General features: G+C 40.7%; 1 protein-coding gene across 1 annotated transcript in view; it reads left to right on the forward strand.

Annotated features, from left to right (window-relative positions):
• Positions 1-3: 3 nt before the first annotated feature.
• TMEM65 (transmembrane protein 65) overlaps positions 4-23639 on the forward strand; it is a gene marked incomplete at its 5' end in the record, with an annotated part of 32058 nt that continues 8422 nt past the window's right edge. The window contains 3 exons of the mRNA XM_027645551.1: positions 4-328; positions 3084-3323; positions 21761-21805. Of these exons, the coding sequence (XP_027501352.1) occupies positions 4-328; positions 3084-3323; positions 21761-21805 (610 nt within the window). The remainder of the gene's footprint in view (positions 329-3083; positions 3324-21760; positions 21806-23639) is intronic.

The following is a 23639-nucleotide window of genomic DNA, read 5'->3' on the forward strand; positions in this document are numbered from 1 at the left end:
GCGTGGCTCGGCCGGGCGGCGCTGCTGCTGGGGCGGCCGGGGGGCCCCGCCGGTGCCGTCGCCGCCGCCGTGCCCTGGTCCTGCCTGGGCTCGCTGAGGGGCCCGCGGTGCTGCTGCCACCGCCGGCTGTGCAGCCTGCGGGGCGGCGCCGAGGGGCTGCTCCTGCCGCGGGGGTCACGGGCGCTCGGCACCCACCCCAAGAAGGAGCCGATGGAGGCGCTGAACACGGCACAGGGGGCCCGCGACTTCATCTACAGCCTGCACTCCACCGAGCGGAGCTGCCTGCTGCGGGAGCTGCACCGCTTCGAGTCCATCGCCATCGCCCAAGGTGAGCCGCGACCCGCCCCGAACCCGGCGGGGAAGGGAGGGCCGGGCCGGAGCTGGGACGGAGCCCTCGAAGTTTGGGGCTCCTCCCGCCTTCGCCCAAGCGACTTCTTCGGGCGAGTAGGAAACTCCAGCAGGACAAGGCACCGAGAGGCGCACGCCCATGTGTGTTACCCTAATCGGGTATAAATGGGGCACACGACCTGAAATTTAGTTTCCAGAAGCATCCGCAGCACCTTCAGAAGTGGACCCAGCGTGCCAAATCCTCGGTGTGTTTGTCATCTCCCCAGGTGTTTCGGAGAGGCGCGCGTGGCCATTGTTTCGGAATGGGAGTAGGAAAGTGTGTCTCATAAAACCTTCTGACACCAGGGCAGCAGTAAATTGATTTCAGACCTCTGAAGAGGCTCTGGGCGGCTGTTGTTCACAGAGCTCATTCATGAGTTACACTTCCCCGCACGGAGAGCTGCCGACACTGCTTCGTGGAAGTGTTGGTTCTTGTGCGGGAAGGTGTGTTTGTGCTGGGGAGTTTGTATCTCTGAATACGGTGCTATGCAATCAACGCCAAGTGAAGTAATTCACAGTGATTCTTTTCCTCTGATCCAGCTGTTCTTGCCAACTTGACACTGTTCCTTAAAAAAATCAAAACGTGACAAAATCAAATCCTCTTAATTACAACCTTCTTACTCCTGGTTCTGATCCTTAGCTGTAATTTGCAATCCCTATTGCAGCGAAGATGATAGCAGGTACTTAAGAGATCAGTGTGCATTTGATCTAGGCCTCTTTCTGACTTTGATAGTGGCATGCCCTTGGAAAGGGCATTTCTGTGCCTGGTGTCTCTTCTGTAGTTGTCTGAAAGAAGTCTTGGGTGGGCAGAGAACAAGTCCAGCAGTCAGCTGTAGAAATGCTGCTTTTGCGAAGAGACAGACACCTTTCAGGTACCTCTACGGTTTCGTTTATAGCACACTTGCATGTAAACACTAGTGTTTCTAGTCAGAGCAAGAACAGTTCACTTAAGTGGTTCATTTTGGGAGCAGTGCTTCTGTTCTGCAGGGAGTCAATTGTATTTGTTTTCCAACATAGAGGGTAGTGTGCTTTGAGCTGTAAGTTGACACTAACTTTTGAATACTAACAACTAACACTCTTCCCTAGTAAATCCTTCTCAGCTTCTGAAGGGTTCTTGCTATGAGGTTTTTGTGTGAGTTTGTCTCATCAGTTATTGCTCAGGTGAAACAGGAGGAAGCTATGTACCCAGAGGATCATGTGGAGGATATCAAAATGAGACTTAAAATGTATTTCAATATAATGTCTCAAGGTTTATACAGAGATTAATCAACAGATGGTCCTATTTAATATCTTGTTGCTCAGATGCCATTAGTTATAATATGAAAGTCTATTTCTGTAACATACTCTGACTTTCTGATGATTCAGGATTTAGAAACACAAAGTACCAAAAGCGTTAGTTTGAGTTTAGAGACTTTACTGCAAGGAATCTCATTAGTAAACTGCAAATTTATTCCACCAGTAGAAATAACAGTGCACTGTGCCTGAAACTGTAAACGTTGATCTCACTGGAGAGATCGTTTCAGCAAAATCTCAGTTCTGGGCTCCGTAGTCTTGCAGGTAAAGGCTTCACAAAGTGTTGCAGTGCCACCGGACCTCAGTCCTTGGAGTCAGATTCTTGATCTGCCCGTCTAGTAGCTTGATAAGGCTTTTTTGTAGATAACCTTTTCCTTTAGCCAGCTCCATTCATGTTTTTGTGGTTTGTTGGTTTTTTTTGGTTTTCTTTTTTTTTCTACCAGACTGCAAAATGATAACGACTGTCGGCTTTTAAATCTCAGAAATTCTGTTTTTTCTTCTGTTGTGGAAAAAGAAAAATCATAACCTAGAAGGGCTTCTAGTAAGTCTGTTGAATAGAAATTGGAAAAAAACCTTATCTTGAAACTATTGCCCATAGACGTTTTCAGTAGATGATTGATATTGACAAAATTCAGATTTTATGTTAAGAAAGGCAATGCATGTAGAGCCAGGCTCTTGTGGGTTGTCGGATATGTATCATCACTCTCAACACTAAGGAGTGTCAGAAGAAGAGAAAGTGGATAGAAGGACTGTTCTGGAAAGAAAATTAGAGAATTTCTGAGCTACATGTTCATATTGTGTGCTCAAAATGCTTTATTATGTTTAGGTAATATTTTGTGTGATCGTTCTTTCCTGTTGTTGAAATAGTGACTGTCTAGGAATGATCTGAATAGGTATGCTGGTTGTGAGTGTGAGTAGGAGATGAGGGGAGAGGTATTTGAGCCTTGCTTTCCAAGTACTTTCTCCGATTGATTAGTGTCACTTTTGGCTTTTACAACTCATGAGTTCAGTCAAGTGAAGTGGTTTGAGATGCTGGGTTTCTTCTCAATCTTCTCATTCAGTGGCATCATGCTGTAGCTCTCAGTAGCCGATTCTTTAGCTGAATTTGCTAGTCATACCTTTGTGTTGTTTTCCAATGAAAATGATCCAAATGCAGCCTTCAAATTCTCTCCTCTTCCTACTGAGTAATTCCCGTGTCCTGTTTGAGTCTGAAAAATCAGTCTCTCCTTAATCATGAAATGCCTATGCAGTCTTTGCCACTGTGCTTAAGCTTGTTTTGTACCTGTGATCTTTTCATAATTCTTTATGGAAAGTGAGGTCTTAGTCCATACCCTTCATAACACAGTCCTTACTGGGTTAAGTTTTGACCTTCTTCCTTCACTACCTCTTCTGTGCCCTAACAGACCCCATATCAGCTAGGGGAAGCTGTCAGCATTATGGGGAGACCTGGGCACATCAAGAACCAAATGGGGCAAGTTCCTCAGCCCATTCCCAGGCCTACCACCAGAAGGATGCAGTTCCATCACCTAATTGCCCTAGCACGAAATATGACAGGACACACTATCTGTGGCCTCCGCTAATGGCAGAGGCTGCAGGGAAACCCATCCCTTGCTGCGGCCGCTACGCTGAAGGACAGTCCTCAGGTAGGTGAGTCGTAGCTCTAACCTGTAAGTTAGGTGAGTCTCTGAAGCGTTTTTGAAACCTAAAACATCTGTTTGCACTGTAGTCACAAAAACTGTAGGTGGGGAGAGGTGTTTGTGACTGTGTTCCTACCATTACTTGTCACCTGTCTTACCTGGATGTTTACAGAGCTTCCAGATGCTGGGCACTAGCAACCGGTTAAACAGTGTAACTTATTAATAAACACTGGGATTCTGCTGTTTATTTAAGTGCATCAGTAGACGGAGCTCTATCTGTGAGCATGTGATGGCTGAGAGCTGAGAGCCTGAGTTTAATTAATAGATGTGTTTTGCACAGAACCTGGGGGGAAGACTGTGAAACTGAATCTTGATTTAATAGTTCTCAGAAAATGTTTTGAAAACTGTCCTGATTTGGACTATAATCTGTACCTTACTATCTTAAAGTGTAGTCGAAACATCACTGAGCTGTTCTTTCTGAAGATAGCTCCGAATCCTTCTCACTTGGATTTAGTTTTCCTTCTGCATTGAAGTATCTTTTTTTTTTTTTTTTTTTTCCTTTCCAGTCTTGGAAAGCTGAATAAGGTCTCACATTTTCCCAGGAAGAGATTTGAAACAAAGTTTTAAAATTCTAGCTTGTGTTTCTTGTAAACCTGTCAGCCACACCCAGCCACAGTAGTAGGAGATGATACATGTGGACATGTTGAATCCAAGTAATTTGTATATTTCTGTTTCATAGTTACAGGAACACTGAAGTAGTAAGTAGGTGAGTTCATTTTAAATCTGATAGTACTGCCTTACTGTTTGTAGGAGTGATGCCCCATAATCAAGGCTTAGTTTTGTTGACAACAGACAGTCAAATCTTCCTTGCAGTTGTTTCTTTCTTTCATGGTGGAGATGAATGTGTAAAATCTTACAGGCAGTACGAAGAATGACTTAATGCCTCTAACCTTCTGTAGCAATATTTCATTGACAGAAGTGGTATTAGGAAGAAGATGTAACTTCTTTCTTAAGGGGCTTATATAGGGGGTTTCTACCTTTAGTTTCCAGTGTATGATATGAGATGATTCAAGAAAGCTGCACTCGTAAGCAGTGCAGCAAACCTGGTGACGAGGGGAAAAAATACAAAAGGGTTTGACTTGTTTATGTAAGAGATACTGAATTTGGCATGTCTGCTGTGCCTTTATTTCTTCTTAGGGTACTATTAGTCTTACCTGTGCTGTATTACAATATTCTTGAGCCCAGATATAACTGATTTTCGTTAATAATACTAACATGCTGGTGTCTAGGACCTCTTAGAAATCTCAGATCTTGACAGTGACAGAATCCATTATTTTCCCATCTTCTGTTGCAAATATGGGAAAACAATTCCTGTTTTTCTATTTTTGTGTTCATGTACATAAAATCCATATACTATATATATGTGTGTATATAATACATAAAAAGGGTGTTTTTAACATGATGTATGTACATTGAACACAATTTCTTGAAAGCACCCAGTTGTATTTTATATTTTAAATGGAAGACTTTTGTGATGGGATCTCTAAATAAAAGATCTTTTGACATGGAATTTCTTGTTTCTCTGTGGATTGAGGTTTAGTATTAATTGGAAGACATGCAAAAACACCATAGCAATGCAGTCTTGACAGCTGATTTTGTTGTTTAATTTGCAGGTCTTGGAGAATACAGTCTCTAGCTAGATTCTCTTTGAAGGCATTGGTATGTCATACCATACATAATAATCTGACCAAGCCAGCACATTCTGATAGGAAACTGTTCATAAGTTCAAGTTGCTGCATTTTATTCTTGTTAAAAAAAACCAAAATAGTGTGCAGGTAGAAGGCTCCACTTGTGTGCATTCAGTCAAGCTGACAGCTGGGGCAGAATCTCTGAGAGAATTAGCAAGGTTTTAGCCATTGTTGGATAAAATCTTACTTTGGTAAGTAATTATACCTCTCTGGCTTATGATCTGGTGTTAAATTAATGAGCTCTCCAGTTTACTGGAATAGCTGAGGGAGTGTTTGAACCTACGTGCCTCTACTTCCACAGCTTTACAAAGAAAAGTTAATTGAAAAGACTGCAAATGTCATCAAAGACAAATGGATTTCATTCAGGTTTTTAGACACTCAAAACATAATCTCCTGTGAAAAAGATTCCCTTTGTTGCGTGAGTCAGATGGTTCTTGCTAATATGAGCAAACCAGTTCATCTGCCTTGGTGGTTCAGAACCACTTGGATTTTAGTACCTCTTTTTGTTAGAACTTAATCTGTGCTAAAACAACAAAGCTTAATTCAGTCCTTATGGAAGTACTTGTCTTGTTTGAAGAGTGATTTCACAGTGCAAATGTGAGGTTTCCTGTGAGGACTGCCCAACCCCTTGAGCTGGGAGAAGAGGAATTGATCTTGCTGTTGTGCTTTGACAGGTCCCATGGCATCTGATGGAGAGTGTTCTCTCGCTCTCTCCTTTACAGACCCAAAATATGCAGGCAAACTGTGCTGTGTGTGAAGGAAGATCATCTACCTTTTTCTCCCTTTCTGTGACCTAGGGGTCAAGAAACTTTTTTAACTCTAGTATTTAATTGCTATTCTAGGAAAATGTCTTCTGGCAGACTACTGGCAAGCATCTAATGCACAAGTTCCAAGTGCCCTGTCAAGCTGGTAAAATGACAAACTCTTGCCATCCTGTCTGTGTGAGTCCCTTTATGTTCTAAACCATCACAGGGTACACCAGGACTAGGGCTAATCTCACTGCTGAGTCAAAAATATCTGGTGGTGAAAGGAATGTCATGTTTCAGATGGAAAGATGTGCTACTTCTTTTTGCTTTTGAAACTTTTTTTTTTTTTTAATGTACCCCTCAGCTCCTGCCCAAAGTCATGGAACCCTCTCATGAAGGCAGAGCGCAGAAGGAAAAGTGTTGCGCTGGCACTACTGATCATTTTCCTTAACACGTGAACCTCACGAAACACAGAATCATAAAATATTCTGAGTTTAAAGGGACCCATCAGGTTCATTGAGTCCAACTCCTGGCCCTGCACAGGACATTCCCAAGAGTCACACTGTGTGCCTGAGAGCGTTGTCCAAACGCTTCTTGAATTCTGTCAGGCTTGGTGCTGTGACCCCGGGGAGCCTGTTCCAGTGCCCAGTCACCCTCTGGGTGAAGAATCTTTTCCTGATACTGGACCTAAACCTACCATGACACAGCTTCAGGCCATTCCCTTGGGTCTTGTCACTGGTCACCACAGAGAAGAGATCAGAGCCTGCCCTTCCTCTTCCCCTCCTGGGGAATCTTCAGACTGCGATGAGGTCTCTCCTCAGGTTCCTGTTCTCCAGGCTGAATAAATTAGAGTTGTTCAGCCTGGAGAAGAGAAGGCTCTGGGGATATCTTACAGCATATTCCAGTACATAAAGGGTATTTACAGGTGTGCAGGAGAGGGACTTTTCACAAGGACATACAGTGATAGGAGAAGGGGAAATGGCTTTAAGCTGGAGGAGGGTAGGTTTAGATTAGATATTAGGAAACAATTCTTTACTGTGAGGGTGGTGAGACACTTGCACAGGTTGTCCAGAGAAACTGTGAATGCCCCTTTTCTGGAAGTGTTCAAGGCCAGGTTGGATGGGGCTTTGAGCAACCTGGTCTAGTGGCAGGTGTCCCTTAGCGTTGGAACTGGATGATCATTAAGATCCCTTCAAACCCAAACTGTCCTGTAATCTAGCGGCTGAGGTTTAATGTCATAAACAAGAAAACTGGTGCTTGGTCACTGATGGTAAAACTATTCTGAAACTGATTTCTGAAAATGTCAGATGAAACTGGCTATCTCTGATCCACCTGCAGCAAGGTACTGTTTTCTGAAGTTCTTGTTGATTTTGCTATTGTGGTTTGATTTGCTTCCCTGTTCTGAAATTTTACTTGCTCATGTAACTTAAAGCAGGTTCTAGTCTGAGTTCTCTGCTTGCATTCAGAAACTTGCTGTATGTTTTTTGCAGAGGAAAGCCTGCAAACATTCGAGTGAAATTGTTGTAAAACCTAGAGAAATCCAGTCTTAATATTTATAAAGGATCTTTCCTTGCTGACAGACACTCCGGTATTGATTGGAAGATTTTAAATAATGAATTATTGCTGTTTTGCTTTTGAAAAATCGTTGTAGCATTCAGGTATCCTAAACCACTGGTACCACTTGAGAAGCCAGCAGAGGAGGTAGTGTCACCAGAGACGACTGATGATTTTGGTACAGTAAAAAAACCCCAAGCAGAAGTGTGTGTTTGCTGAGACCTGTGTTGCATAAGGCCAGCAAGCTGCTGGTTTGACAGACTTCCCACTTGCTTGTTGTGGTGCAGTTGGCATGGAGTGCTGCAAGAAATAGAAGTATGCAGTTTCTGCTCATATTCGTATAAAGCCTTCCTTCTCAAGAATTTCAGTAATCCACATCTTCAGAGACTTAATGTGACCAAAGCATTTCAAGTCCGGGTCTTGTGGAAACTTCTGAGCTATACCCTAGTTTCTAGTTAATAATTTGATCAGAGATTTCAGATTGAAACAGCTTCATTTATTTGAAGAAGCTCAGTGTCAGCTACCTTATGCTTTTTTCTTGTAAAGTGGTGGGCATTAAATACATGGTCCAAATATAATGCAGAAATAATATTATTGTTACAAAACATCATTCTTTAGTTACTTACCTTTGCCCTTCCCTACAAAATGTAAAATAAGATTACTCCAATTAAAATTTGTTTTGTCTTTTGCATGTGTTTAAGCATGTGATGAGTACAAAATAGGTGTCATGTACAAATAACTTTTAAATCATGAATCAGAAAAAAAAATCTGAATCTTGACCCATTGTTCTTCAACTGTGTCTTGTTTAAAATAATATGTTTTATAGCTAAAAGGAAAATCTGTTTCCCAATAACTATCCTATCTGGCACAAAGGGTGCTTTTGATTTCTGTCCTTTTAGGAAAGATCACTTGAAATGCAACTTCTACTTACAGTGCCATGTAAACCTCTCAGAGTGATAGATTCAAAACATTTAGCTCTCCCTGTAACAGACATGAATGAAATGGATCGTGTTTATTCTGTGAGCACAGAGGTACTGTTCCAGAATGTAACATAAATTAAAAGAAAATCAAGTCTACCAGTTTCTCTAAGGAAGAAATTATTTAAGGCTGACTCATTCAACTGAAAGCTCATAGCTTTAGTCAGTCTTATTTATTATTTAATCAATCCAAATACGGAACTACAGAGGCAGTGTCTCTGGGAGAAAATCTTTTCTAAAAACAAGAACTAAATGGAAAAATGGGATAAGTATATAATGCAAGCAAAGTACTTAAGGAAGCTATCTTAGATAGCTCTGGTGTTGTTTATTATTTTACAAGAGTGGCTCATATGGGGAAAGCTGGACAGGAATGTGTGAGCTGCTTCATGCCCCCCCTTCCTTTCTTTATCCCTAAATTAGCACGGTGTTATTTCAAAAACTGAAAGCATGCGTTCTGGTTTCTGTTTTGTTGCTCTGTATGAGAACTTCCTTTAACACTGAATGAGCTCGTTGAAGTTTTTGGGATGTGACTAACCCATGCCTGAAACAAATGCTTCCTCTGAAACATGGAGAGCATTTTAAAGCCCACAAAATAGTGTTTTCAATCCAGCAGAGTGCATGTTTCCTTCAAAACTATGGGATATAAAACCGTAGCTGTTTTTTTCCAGTGTTCATTTACTTTGGATTCTTAGATATTTATATGTTAATTAATAAAATATCTACCAGTCATAATACATAATATTGCTACATGTTTTTTGCTGCATCAGTTGCCGTTTTCCATTTGTATGTGATGCACTCATCATATTCATTCCTTTTTGGGTGTTTTTTGAGTTTTTATTAAATTTTATTTTGACAAACTGAGATTCTTTTGATAAATTCCAACAGGTCTTTTTTTTTTTTTAACTCACATATTTTTCTCTAAATAATTAAAAGGACAGATAGGAACATAAATTTAAGATTACGTGTTTTGAGATGAGGCGTATTCTGTATCAACTCTCTTATTAGCTTAAAGCAGTCATAAGAAGCAGGTGGTTTGTTTTATTCTCTCCTGCTGCTTATATCTAGGGATAAAACCTTTCCTCAATGCTCTTAAATACTTTATGGCTTTTAGGATGTCAGGAGCACAGGCATTTCCAGAATTAAAACGTACCTTACTGTTTGGCAGTGATCCTGGTGAAAGGCTCCTGCATGACCTGGGGGAAGGACAAAGCTTTGAAAAATCTTTTTAATTTCAGAAAGAGTGGAAAAGTTTAAGACAAAAAGTTTTCTACAGTAAGACCAACTTGAACTGAGAGGAGCCAGATGTGGGTGTCTGTAGTGGCCCAGACTCTGGTTCCCAAAGCTCACTTCTTGGAGATACCCTGGGACCTGTTGGCTGGGCACCAGCAGTTCTTTCAAAACATTCTGTGAAGCCTTCAGAGGGTTGGGAGGAGACACAGGGCATCATATGTGATTCTATGTGACTCTTGTCCATGCCACGGACAGAGGTCTGTGCTTTGGGTTGTGTTGCCATATGTAAAGTTGTATTGCCACAAAGCTTGGGTCAAAATGCTTCCTGTGAACCAACAATTAATTGTTGTATTTTGACCTACTAAGTTCTTCTTGTCTTTAGACATTATCAATTTCTGGTTATTGTACTGTTAAAGTAACTGTTTTCCCATGGCTTTTTATTTTAATTTCAGTCTTATACTGAAAGTGTGAATTGTCAGTCTCCATGAGGATATTATCCTATCTCTCATAACAATCTGAATGGGTAGAAATTGTGTTTTATTGGCTTTATTTGATTCTGTGGAAAACTGCAGAGAAATGTGTGTGGAACAAACCAATTTCTTTAGCTAGCTGCTCTTTCAAATACTATCAGCTTGTATTTTCAGGTTACATTTAACCTTTCTATCCAGCTGTTTCTTGGCTTCAGTAAGTTCTGGCAACAGGCTGATTTTCATAAAGCAAAGTTATGTGATGTTACAAATGTAAAATTAACTGTTTTATTCAAGATTAAGCATTGTAAGAATTTTCAACTAGATCCACGACCCATCTTGCCTAATAAAGATTTTTGCCAGAGAGAAGAGATGGGAGAGCAGCTTGAAATCCATCCCCCTTTCCCCAGTTATTATTTTATGGAATAAAGTAAATAGGTAGCTGCAAAAGTGACAGTGGTGTTAGAAATAATCAGCCTGGTGACCTTCTCCTTTTGCAAATGTTGGACAGACTTCTTGCAATTCTACGTCCCCCTCCCTGAGCAGAAGGAATGTACCAAAGGTGCATTTGTAGTTCTGATAAAGTACAAGTGGCCCAGGTTGAAAATTTTTTCAGTGGGAAATCTGTGTAACTTGTTTTTTCCTCATTTATTTGGTCTGGTTTATCAGAAACAAAGACAGACAGTCAGTCTTTGGATTTGTAAAGTTTTCACTGTTGGATTGCTTCTCAGGGTTGGATGCTAGAAACCTATCATTTCTGCCTTGTTTCCTTGCTTATACCAGTTTTTGCAGTTGCACACTAATATGACTGAGTTTTACTGTGATTTATGTCTGACCCTGTGTTAAAAGCTCAGTTAAAAAAAAAAAAAAACAAAAGACCCCAAAACCAAAAGCTCACTTTTATTATTCTTTCCCAGCCATGGAGGAAAAACATTCTCCTGGATTTCCCACAGGGTGTGAGAGCAGGCCTAGATGAGCTGTGGACGAGGTGATGTGTAGAAGGCGTGACTTGTCCATGGAGATTTACCTCTGGCTTCACACGTGTTATGTTATGTTCTGTTCTTCCCCCTGTCCTGAAAACCTCTTGATGTGAAAGCCTCGATTCTGCTTTCCATGCACTGCTGTTCTTCTCTGGGCCTGACTGTGTACCTCATTGACCTCAAGTGCCACAATAAAGAAATGACAAATAATTAATCAGGAGGGAATTTAGAACCAGGAGGAAAAGAATCAAATCACCCATTGCAGCAGCAACGTGACTTTGGGTCGCTTCCAGGTGCAGTTTTGTATTTGGCCTTATAAGGTTCTGTTTTTCCTGTTTTCTCATGGGAAGTGCCATGAGGGTTTTTGTGCCTCAGGTGGGAGTCTGTTCTGGGGTCTGTCACTGACAGCATGTGCAGTGACTTGCACAAGTGAGCAATACTGCTGTGATCTCCTGGATTACTTTTGTAGTTTTATCAATATTTTTTAGCTCAAAATTTGTCTTGTGACTAGGAAGGGAGCTGTCTCTCCCTTCCTCTGGCCCTCTATCCAGAATTATTCGTCCTGGTCTGAGTGGCTGCCCCCTGCAATTTACAGTACTTTGCTTCAGCATTGCAAGAGGCATCCTCAACCTGGATCCATCCCCTTCCTTGCTGCTGGAAAAGGGGTTGTGTAAACATTGCACAGATTTTGGAGAAGTGGAGGGAGGAGAGGAGGATGCTGGAGGCATACTGTGATCAGCCTCCATCTCACAGCATGAAAAAATGGAGGGTTGTAGGTTTAGTTCTCCAGTAAATAGTGGCATTGCAATTGTGTCACTGATGCAGGCAGTACACTAGTGCCACAGCATACTTTCCACTGCCAAGAGGAAAGGGTTAAATAGATTAGATTCCAGATTTTCTCACATGTAGAAAATGAAACAGGCTTATGGGTGCAGAAAACTTGGAATCAGCTGTGCTTTCACATTTGTAGTTTACTGATTCTGAAGCGGATTAACAGAACTGGAGGAGAAGGGCATAATTTCAGCACTCGTGGAAGTCTGCTGACCACTTACAGTGAAGCTGTGACAAAAGGACAGGTGAAAAAATCCTGGCAGCGGAAAAGGGAAAATGAGTGAAGCTGAAAAACAAAGACTGGCCTAAGTGGAGGAACACTGTCTTGCATGAATTGGCATTGGGTAGTTTCCTGGGAAAGTTAAGAAACAGTGGGATTAAATGGACGGGCCAGATGTGTAGCTCTTCATAGAGCAGAGGTCCCGAAGCAGCTTTAGGGGAGTGTGTGCACAGCTGGCACTTGCAGGGTTGCGACGTGAGCTGAAGTTTGCGTTGGCTCTGCAGCTGGAAACTGCAGGGGTGCATTTGGAACTGAATCCTCCTGGGAGAGGTCTTGTGCTTCCCAGAGGCTGCAGAAACACTGATCCAGAGAATGATTTTCCTTTTTTGTTTTGCAGAATAAAGGCAATTGGTTGAAAGAATTAAAAGTGACCTTAGTCAGAACTGTTCACTTACTTATAGGAAGAGTAGAGCACAGTGGTCTTTATCTTCTGCTTCTCCTTACTTATATTACTTTATTTACAAAACCAGCAATATTAATACTTTCAGATCATTTTTATGATCAGTTTTTTTTATTAGAACTTAAAATTCACGTGCAGAGTAAATTATTGCATAATGCAGCTGCATAACAACCCATTAGGTATTCCATATACTTATAACATAAAAGACAAAAGAAAATACCTTAGGTGAAGTTCCATGTAAAGTGATTTTTTATCTGTTTTTACATTATATTCACTCCTTCAGCTGTTTGCCAAAGATAAAGTCTTTTCTTGTGGCTTGGCTTTGACTATTCAGAGAGTCAAATGGGGAAGTCAGACTAGTTTCACAAATGAAGCTTTGCTAAGTTATGTGGGAAGAAGGGAAGAAGGTACCCAAGTGATGAATCTACTGCACTACCTGTAGCAGCAGGTGAAGGGTTAAGAATAGCTTCATTGCTACTGCATTCTGTATTCGTTAGGCATTTATATAGAGAGGTACAAATTATCTGAGTGTAATTTATAGCTGGAACTTAAATTGCCAATGGCTTCTTATGGTGTTTCTTTGGCTTACAGGTATGAATAGTTTCTTAAGGACTTCAGGGCAGCTCATACTTCGTCTTTATTGCCCCAATGCAATGAAGAATTAGGAGGAATGTAATTACACTTAATGTGAGTCTGCAACAAAATGTTTGAACATCATTCAGTTTATCTTTCTGTCTCTTTTATTCTAGGTAGCTCTTTTAATTTTGAGACAGATGAAAAGCAATAAACTCTACATGCATCTGAAATTATTTCAGAGAGGAGCTTATTTCTGAAGTTGTGCTTTCTTCCAAGGTCGTCCTCAGGCAGGGAATGAAACTTCCTGCGTACGAAAAGTCTGGTACTTAATGGTATGTGATGTATTAGCAGTTTATCTTCAGCTTTCTGTAAACGTCATAGTAGAGTTCTCTTAAAGGAAAAAAATAGTCCCACCAAAGACAATTTACCAGCCACCCACCTGCTGTTCCTGCACTGCTGCAGCAGGCTGCGGGTGGTGGTGGCTGTGGGAAGGTTTGTTGTCTGACTGAGTACAGGTGCTGCTGGTACCAGGGACTGTGGGTAGCACTGCTGTTGCCAGCCTTGGATTTGCTCTGACAGTAAGCATCTCTTGTGGTATTAACCAAATGACTTTCTTTCACTTCAGGACCCTTGGGTTCTGCAAAGGGTAAAACCTCACATTCTGTGCTTGAAAGTGACAGTATAAACAGCAAGTGTTTGAAAAATCCAGAGAATATAGTGTGGACCTGGTCCACTATGTCTGCTCTGAGGCACAAGCCCCTCATGTTGCTGCTAACACTCAGTTTTGTGCCGGGGCAGTGGAGAAGGGAGTGTCGTGGTTTCCCTGGGTGCTGCACAGGTGAGCTTTGCCCTCCAAGTGAATATGCTGGTGGCTGCAAGTACCAGATCCACTATGTCTGGGCTTGACAGCCAACGCAGTACACTGTTCTTAATACCTTTTTCTCACTCCCCTTCCTCCCAGGGAAACAAGTGTAGTTTTGGGCAGGTGGGGGAAGGGCATAGGGAAGAGGACGGGTGGGAATAAATAAGCTCATCTCTCTCCAACTTCTCAGACTTCTTTTTGAAACAGGGCTGGGGGGGGAACATAATCAAATAAAGGATATTATAATTGTATATATAACTCCCTAGATATTTCATGAGCACTCGTGTAGACATCAGTGATGCCTAACACAGCTCTATTTGAAGGCGATGAAAGTCCTCTAATAGATCAGATCAGACTGAGCACGGAGTGCTGATAATTCTTGTTAACAAATCTTTGGTGGTGTCCCACAGAACTGCTTTTCTTGTCCTCTTACAGGAACCTGTCACAGAGGACAGGCAGAAGTCTAATCTCACACCCTGATAATACACAGATACCGTGGTCTTGTTTCCAGTTCAGCACTGTTGCTCCACTGCTGCTCTGCTCAACTGCAGACTGGTGAAATGATGGATAGATTCCTGCCTTGAACCAGAGAGGCCCAAGAAAAATCAGTTCTGGTAGAGAAGTGCTGGCACCTCATCTTACTGAAACAGTTAGACGAGTATTTTGGGATTAAATTAATTTCACTCGAATGTTAGTTAGAAGTACTCACCTGGCGTTGTTTCCAAATCTAGTGGAGAGGTGGTTAATAATCCCAGGGGAGGGTTCATTCATCCAAAGATGGAACAATTTGCTATGCCACTGGGGGGTGTTCCTCCTCTGGCTCCTGGGAACTCACTGCAGTCCTCGAGCATTGAAATGGAGAGGGTGAGGAGGGAAGAAGAGCCAATCTCTTGGGAGGATGAGTATCTGGTTTTTTGAGGCAGAGAATTTTGACTCTGAGGATGGCTCTTTCCAGTCAGGGAATTGCTATAGCAAGTTTTTCTTGACAGTTCTCAAGTACCTTATTTTTTATATTTTCATTAAATTATAATGTAATCATTTGCTTCTGGAACACATAGATCGGAATACCACATTATTGTTCCTGCTCACTCTCCTATCAATGTTACCATGTTGGCACTTTTATACTAACACTTCAGCTGTTTTTCTGACATTTTCCATTTCTTTCTGAAGGAGACAACTCAAATTCTGTATTTCTATCCTTACCCTGCATTTCTGTTACAAGCTGCAAGTCCTTTCTGCATTGTCATCCTTTTAACTGATTAACCCCCTTGAATCTTGAGGCAGGCATCTTATTTCTAATTTTTTTCAACTGCAGTTTGAGACCTTTTTAAGTAAACCACTGCAAATCCTATTTTGGCATGAACCTGCTTGAGTGGAAATGCTGATTTTTACATTTATAAGGCACTGATAGAGATCGGGATTAGATCAGGGATAAAGCCCTCTTAAATGTTGAAGACGGTGATTTTAGCCTCTGGATACCTGTTTGCATTTTATGCTTTTCCTAGATTTCCTCTGAGGATTTCCACCTCAGGTCTCTCTGTTTTGTTAAACATCTTTGAGAGGATATGACTGCTCTGTCACATTTTTGGAAAGGATAATAGGATAAATGGATTGTACAGTCACCATAGGGGGTCCCAGGAATGAGCAATGCCTGAAATCACTCCTGGGTTTTGTTCAGAAGGGAACCGGTTGACTGAAGCCAGGGAGCAAATGACACTCCTGCATAGCTTGTTCAGCACTTGGTCCAGTAGATGTAACATAAATTTCAAATAAAGATTATAATCTCTTCTGCTACGTCAGGGTTTTTCAGGGAGGGCGATAGAACATGATCACTGTGCAATTGTCTACAATGCTACAGAGAACATTAAAAAAATACTACTCTATTTGTATTTATGCAGAATATTTGTTTGGACATAGTTTTTTGGGGTAGTAGAGAAATTTTCTATCTCATCCTCTGTTCACCTCATACTAGCGCTTTGCCAGCTTTCCCTTCTGGTGGGCATGTGATTGAAGGGGCTGAGAGCCAAGTTTATATTTAGCACTGCACGAGACAGCATCCTTTCATGCCTAATTGCTGTAGTAACAGGAAACCATTTGTGAGTTATACCAAATGATGCAGAATTTTTCTTTGCTGTCAACTCATGGATTATTGTTTTCCCATATGGAATATTAAAGGAATCCAATTGAAGATCAATGGAACAATGTTTTTCAAGTCCATATTTTGCTATATGTACTGAGAATTTTGCAGCTTTGGTGAAAACATTGAGGAGGAACAAAGGACAACGGGGATGTGCCTTATGAGCTTATTCCATGAATGAACTCATACATCAGGGTCAGAATTTATTTTTGAGGATCCACCTCTGAACAAGCAATAACACACATCTCATTTCTAAGCTCCAGTCAAGAATGCTGGGGATAAAAATTCTCTTATGAACTCACATGTAAAGGAGTACCTCTTTTTAATAGACACAACAATTTCTCTGATTTCTTATTCTATGCAAGTGATGCTTTTCCTGTTCCAGTGATGTGTATCTGAATGATTTGCTGAAATGACCTGGATGGGCTTTTTGGAGGAAATAGATTGATGAATTTGAAACAAAACACTCTGTAGCTTCCAGATTAGACACCTTCAGAGCCTAAAATGGGGTTACAATGGATCTAGATTGTTAATATTTTTCATATTCCTCTTCCTTCTTGATATTCCTTGTTAAATCATTAATCTTAACCATTCGGTCACTATTTAAAAATCTATAAAAAAATACTCATTTTTGTCTCAGATTTAACAATACTCAGCAGTAGCATGTATCTTCGTAGGGGAGCTCTGGCCATAGTATCTGCTATCAGTGTTAGTGTTTCCTGCCCCTGGGTGACAGTAACACGTTTAGCTATAAAATGTTATGGCACTGTTAGCTGCAATTTCAATAAAACATAATACATGCCTTTAGGCTTGAAAGTTCTCTTGTATGCCAGTTCTTAAAAAATTGATAACTCAAATACTGGTGATGACAACTTCCTGGCTTTTGGCTGGGTTTTTTTGTTGTTTGTTTGTTTGTTTGTTTTTTACCAACCATCTGAATAAATGCATGCCCAATACATGTTAGTTAGTTGAGGTTTTTTGTCAGCTAGGAATAATAATCTTAAAACTAAATTGCAAGTGCTTGGCTGCAACTGGCAGAGTGAATTTAACTTGCTGGATTTGGGCCAAGTTGTGGATAATGATATTATTTATATTGATGGTTTTATATTCCCTCCCCTAACCCCACCTTCGGGATCAAACTATTTTTTCAAAAAAAGTAAATATTTAGTTAGGAAAAAAGTGATACTGTAAAATAAAAAAAAAATCAAGAACATATTTAAGAAGCAGTAAATTTTTTTCTGTTCCCCAGACTTTGCTAATTCAGGATTCATGACATGTATTGCACTTGAACCTTGGTTTATAACCTCATTTGTGGTAATGAATGTCAGTAAGAAAATAGAAGTATTCCTTACTGCACCATTTCATTTTATTCATTTTGCAATAAGATGAATTCTAGTGTCTTATTGAGCAGTGTGGCACAGGATGAACTGGTGAATGGCCATGTGAAATGCAATACTGAAGTACTTTAGGGTTGTTTTCTTTTTCCCCCCAGACATTTAAACTCTGAATTGTTGGATTCAGACTGAATTGAGCTCTTGAAAGGGGTTTTGTAATTTGGATTTTTGTTTTTCCTCTAGTAAAACAAGCGAAGAACATGTTTCCTTTGCTGTACTCTCTGAATATTTTTACTCTTGTTTTCTGCTGAGTCTTGAAAATTCAAGTAGTCAGAACAACTTCCTATGAATAAATACCCTGTTCTGAAATACATTTTGCTATCTAGAGTTTTAAAAAATTGCTTTAAAGATTTTTTTGGCTCTCAGTGTTATGCTCTAAAGAAATGGTATTGGAAGTGATTCTGTAAAAAGGTTATTGGCTTTCATGCCACAGTGGTTATTTAATTTTTTCTGCTTTAATTTTTTTTCCCCCCCCCCAAAGTCCCAGCTTTAAACTAATCCTTGGCCTCTGCAAGTAGAGCTGAGCTGGAATAGCCCCTTCCCTGTGGCAGGCAGTGCTCTGTACCTGGCAGTGGCTCTGTACCTGGCAGTGACCAAGAGTACTTCAGCTGTTAGTGAAGTCGTCTGCAGTTCTAAAGTCTTGTTTTGGTGCTCCATAGGGGACAGATTTGTCCATGAGCCTGGTCCTGCAGGTACTGTGTGACAAGGTTCTGAGCAACCTGGTCTGATTTGGCCCTGCTTTGTGCTGGGGTGGGAGAAGATGCTCTCTCCAGGCCAAAGACTTGGCTCAGGCAGAGAGGGAGTTTCCTTGTCCAGGGTGTGCAAGGGTTGACCTGCAGCAGTTATCTGAACTTCATCTGTCAGACTTCTCCTTTCCCTGTCTCATTAATGTGTGTAATCACAGATTTTTTCACAGATTAATTTTTACCTTAATGATGAGGAAAGATGCAGCAGGAAGATGCTGTTACTGACACAAGAGCTCCCTATGGCTGGACAGGAGCAGTCTGGTCTCCACAGCGTGGTGCTACCATGCTGTCCTTAGTGACTTCTCTTTTAACATTTGCCCTAGTAGTGTTGAAGCACCTTAGGTGCCCTGCTTTATAAAATCGCTGTTTAGCAGGAATCTCACACTACTTAAACAGGTTATGTCAATAATTAAGTAGTTTTTGCTTATATTTGATCCCCTGCTGTTTCCCTCTACTTTGCACGAACTTATCTTTCCTCTAAGCCCAAAGCAGTGTCCCTCAGCCTCCCTTCTTTTTCCCCCAAGGTAGTCTTTGACTTATGTGCTGAAGAAGTTTGTTCTTATTAGTTAATGTGACTCGGAATTCCCATTATTCATAGATGTAAGAGATTTTTATTTCTTTTTGTTTCTACCAAATGGTTGCCCTCAATTCCTCCTTTTGGTATTAAGTTTCTAAAATCAATTATGCACTGGGCTTTTATTTTTAGTTTTATTTTAATAGCTGTCTAGCTACACTGAATAGAGTGTAATTATGTAGACTGACATGTGCTATCAAACTCAAAAATCAGTTGTAGTTAAATCCACAGGACTGATGTTCTAGAGCTTTGTGGTATTTTGTGACAAACTGAATAGTCTTTTGTATCGTGTTGGTGCCTAAAATACATGGAAATTACCTAACCTAACTGACTATCACAATCAGATATTCATCTATGAAAAGATGTCTTCCTCAGAGGTAGAGTTTCCTGGAAGTTTGTCTGTGCTGTTACAGCTTTTTATCATGAAATCCTTGTATATGGAGAACTAGATCTGAAGCCTAGATGGTGCTGCAGCAGGGATTGTTTCAGTGGCAATGTCACAGGAAGCCCAGGAGCCACACTGGTTGGTGTGATAGCTTCCTGTCAGAGCAGAAAGCCATGCAGGGCAGCACTCTCTGACCTTCTATGCTTGTGTTCCTGATTTGGGGTTTTTGTTCTCTCTCTGGCATTCAGCAGGATGGAGCAAGCTGAGTTTAGGGAAGCTTAGTCAGGGGTGTGATGGTGTTGGCTTAGGCTGCCTGGCCACCCCCAGGGCATCTGGAGCTCTTGGAAAAAGTGGCCTCAGCTAATCTCTTTGATTCAAGGTGGCTTTGATTTTCCCCAGTGTTGTACAAACTTGCTGTCTCTGAGAAAAGCTGCTGAAAGGGCAGTACTGGTATATATATAGATAGCTCTTTCTTTGTCCATGCTTCTGTAAAAGATTTGCTTAACCTGTGAGGATGGAAGGAGACCATATGAAAATGGATCTCATCCCTGATCCCATCCTTCCTGAAAACAAGCTGAAAAATTTAGTCTGATGTTTTCTGGCTGTCGTGCACTCTGGATCTCTTTCCCCCCATGGCGTGGGGTGGCCCAGTTCTAGTTCCATTTCCATCTGAGGAACCATTTCCGACAGCTTAAGTGGATGGGGGGGGGAACTCCAGTGCCAGGGGTTTCTTCAGGTCCTGAGCCTGGAGGGGAGAGGTGCTCTCCTCTCCCCCCACCCACGTGGCTCCATGGCAGGCACAGAGACAGCACACCAGCGTGGAGAGGAGGCAAGAGAGAGTTTATTGTTGGGGGGGTTACATTTATAGGGTTAGAAGGACTCACAGAGTAACCAATTAGAAGTCTCAAGGGGCTTATAGGAACACCCAGTCACAGGAAGGGGTTAACAAGGTCCAATGAGAACACCTTAGGACATCTTCCCAGGGCATTCCTGCGTGGGATAACACTTGTCGTGGGGGGTCTTGGGAAGAAGAAAGCATGAGTTAGCAAAGAGACTACAAAAAGCCATTTTGAAACATGTTTAAACCACAGTTTTCTCATATACTGCAGATTTCCTGCCACAGTGCACCAGTGATGCCTGAGGCTTCAGAAGACTGACTCTCAATGGGCTCCCATCTGTTCACCATGGCATGTTCTTTTGTTCCTCCTCCAGCCTGAGCTGTGAATCTGTGAATTCCTTGGCATTTTGAGGGGAAAACAAAATAATCTTTATTTCTGTAGTATTTGGGCTGTACTTGTCCCGCTTACATAAGTACGACGGTGTTGTATACTGGGCAGAGGGAAGAAGCAGCTCTTCAGAGACTCCTATAGCTTGAGAGTTGTTAAAGACCTTCAGTTAATGACATTATTTTGGAAGTCAGTGTCCTGGTTGGCTGAATACTAGTATTATGATCCAACTTGGGTTTTTTTCTCAAAATTACTGTAAGTGAATATTTTAGTTTCTTTACAGTAGCTTTGAATATAAGTGACTTTGATATGAGGATACTCGTTCTAGTCTGCACTGCTCAGACAGATGCTCAGATGAATCACAGTCTTTGTTTGCAGTACTGTCTTTCCATCTCTTGGTTGCCCCAAGTAATATTTGAATACTTGAGTGTTGTAGGATCTACATGTTTTTCCATTTTTTACCTTTGCTTATAGAAATTACCTCATCAGAAGTATAGAAGTGTCAAAAGCTCAGGGTTCATAATACTGGAAGATAGTGGGGCAATGCTTTTTTCTGTTTGAAAACGGGTGTTCTTATGCTTGATATCTACATTAAAAGAAAAAATAAACCCAAAACAACAGAAGCCTAAAATAGTAGCTAGATTTCTTTCCCTTGCCCCTGTTGAATGAGTTCTCCAAGTACGAGTATCCTGCTGCATTCTGCACAGCATCTCTAATAAAGCACATTAGTGTCCCATTGAGTACTCTGTCTGGTTCAGGACTGATGTCTTGGTCCTTGCAAGCTCTTCATGATTTGAGTCCAGGATACCTGAAATATGCACCAAATGACCAAACTTGATCTGCTGTTACCAAAATCAGTGGTCTCTATTTTTCTTTTATTCTTATACTAGCGATTAAAAGATGCCTTCTGTGAGAACATAAATGGTAGGATTTTTTTGCAGACTGTGTCTGGGGGAAAGAATGTTGTCTGCTGCATGTTTAGAGGACCTGTAAAAAAATTAAAACTTGATGTCTTGATTTTTCTAATTTTAGTGTGTTTTCTAATTTTCAGTAATAAAGATGGCTGTTGGGCTGTTTTTGAAGTATGCTGTTACTTTGCATAATCACTTATACTAGTTTAAGCTAGTAATATTATAGTAAGACTTTTTGGCTTTTAATAACATGTTATCTTTTGTAAAAATAATAAAAATGTAGGTGTGAAGCATTTTTCTTCCCATTTGAAAGCTGTTAAATAACTGCTTTTTTACTGGCTAGTAATTTGGTAGAAACTTTATAATAACCAAATTTGTGATGAACAAGCTAACTTTCTCATTTATTTTGACTTCTCTAGAGAAGTTGGAGGTTGCACCACCATCTCCAGGACAACTGAGACATGGTAAAAGAAGAATGTTTGTTGAATGTGGTTCAGTAATTGTGCAGTCTCTCTTTGAATTGGCTTCATCTTTTTCTACAAGTGCTGGTCTGTCCTCATCCCTGTCTAGTGGAGTAACAGAAAACCAAAACAAGCACCAACATTCACCCTGCTGCCTTTGTTTTGTAACCCCTCGGCTGGAGAATGTGCACCATTTAGTGAAAGTGGGACAGAAAGCCCAAATGAGAGCAGGCTGCTCAAAACCAGCAGCGAACATTGTTTTTCTAAGCCAAACAGTGTTGATGCTGCAGTACTTTGTGGGGTTTTTGTTTTAAAAGGACTGAGAAGTGGTATAAAATTGCAGAGAAATTGGAAATACACTGTGTATTCTTTATAATACTGTAATGATTCAAATTCTGATTTAGTTTCCAAATTAGTTTATTTTTGTGGCTTTATACTCTCTAGTGACCAAATTTATTTAGTCAAACATTTTCCTATTCTAAGTATCTACACTTATTTTTCTTTTTTTTCCGCTTGGTCCCTGGAATTCTGTTTACTCCATGAGTTCCAAAATTCTGCCCATTTCACTAAGAACTTGAGCTCCTTTTGTAGCTTCAGAGTTTTGTATACACACGTTTTGAAAATATTGGGCATATCTGTGTGCTTTTTTATTGTTTATGTTTTTGGGGTTTTTGTCTTGTGGTGATTTAAAACAAAAAATTGGAAAGTTTCATATGTTTTGTGCTTTAGTCCTTTACCTGTGCAGTTAAGAAGGTATGTGTCTCCTTAGAAAGTAGTTACAGATGTCCATTCATGTTCTTGTACCTAAGAAAGATCTTGAGTGTGGCTTTGTTTTTTTTTGTGTGGTCATGGATTCATGCTGTCTGTGAGAGAGAAACCTAAAAGGTGCTCTTGCCATTTCTTTTCACAACTGAGGTTCATGCACTCTTCTTTCTTCCCTCTTCCTATGTTTGCATCTCTTTAAGTTTATAAAATGTAGGAATTATAGTACCATCTGAAGTAGAAAAAAACCCACCAACCAAATCCAAACTGAACAGCTGATGCATTTTGAATGTTAAAAAAAAAAAAAGAAAATTTCTAACTTTCTAAGCTGTATTTTTGTCACATAGTCTGTCCTCAGTGCTGTAGTTAGTCTTATGAAGTGAGCACTTGAAACTCAGCTGGAGGCGATGCTGTGCAAATTCAGTCCCACCTCCATCAGCTTAGACTCTAAAACCTGAGAGAAAATGAAGCAGGACAAAAAGGAATGATACAGTAGCACTGTTCTCATTCTTAGAAATTATTCAGACCAATGTGTTCCAAGTTTCTGCAATAGAAAATATTTTCAAAAGTATTTAACAGGGGTTTCAGAAGTGAAAAGAAAAAAATGGATGAAAGTTGAATGCATAAAGTTGAAATTTGATTTCCTAGAAAGTGTATTAAGGAGCAGCTTCAAGTCTGACTTGTTCTGAGGATGGTATACAAACAAAGTCAAGATACAGAAGTTTTGGTTGAAATAGTGGGGTAAATAATACTGTATGACACTCTAGTGAGAGCCACCTTAGCATTTGCAGATTTAGCTGAAGGAGTTTTGATAAGAATTGTCCAGCTCCGAGGCAATGCTCTTAAAGTACAAATTTTTAGGAATACGTGAAGATGGAACTCTTGCACAGGAGTAGCGAGGGACTTGCAGAGAAAGGGCCTTTATTTCGTGCAAGAGAAGAATGCAGGGAGTCTGGTGAAACAGTTGGCCATCTTCAGTGATACTGCAACACCCACTGGAAGGTCTGTAAATCTTACCCAAGTTTGTGTAGCTTTAAATATTTCTCTTACACACGAGTAGGCATGAGTGGCTTCC

This window comes from Corapipo altera, unplaced genomic scaffold (assembly GCF_003945725.1).
Source record: "Corapipo altera isolate COAL_440 unplaced genomic scaffold, ASM394572v1 51, whole genome shotgun sequence".
In the NCBI taxonomy this organism is placed as follows: Eukaryota; Metazoa; Chordata; class Aves; order Passeriformes; family Pipridae; genus Corapipo; species Corapipo altera.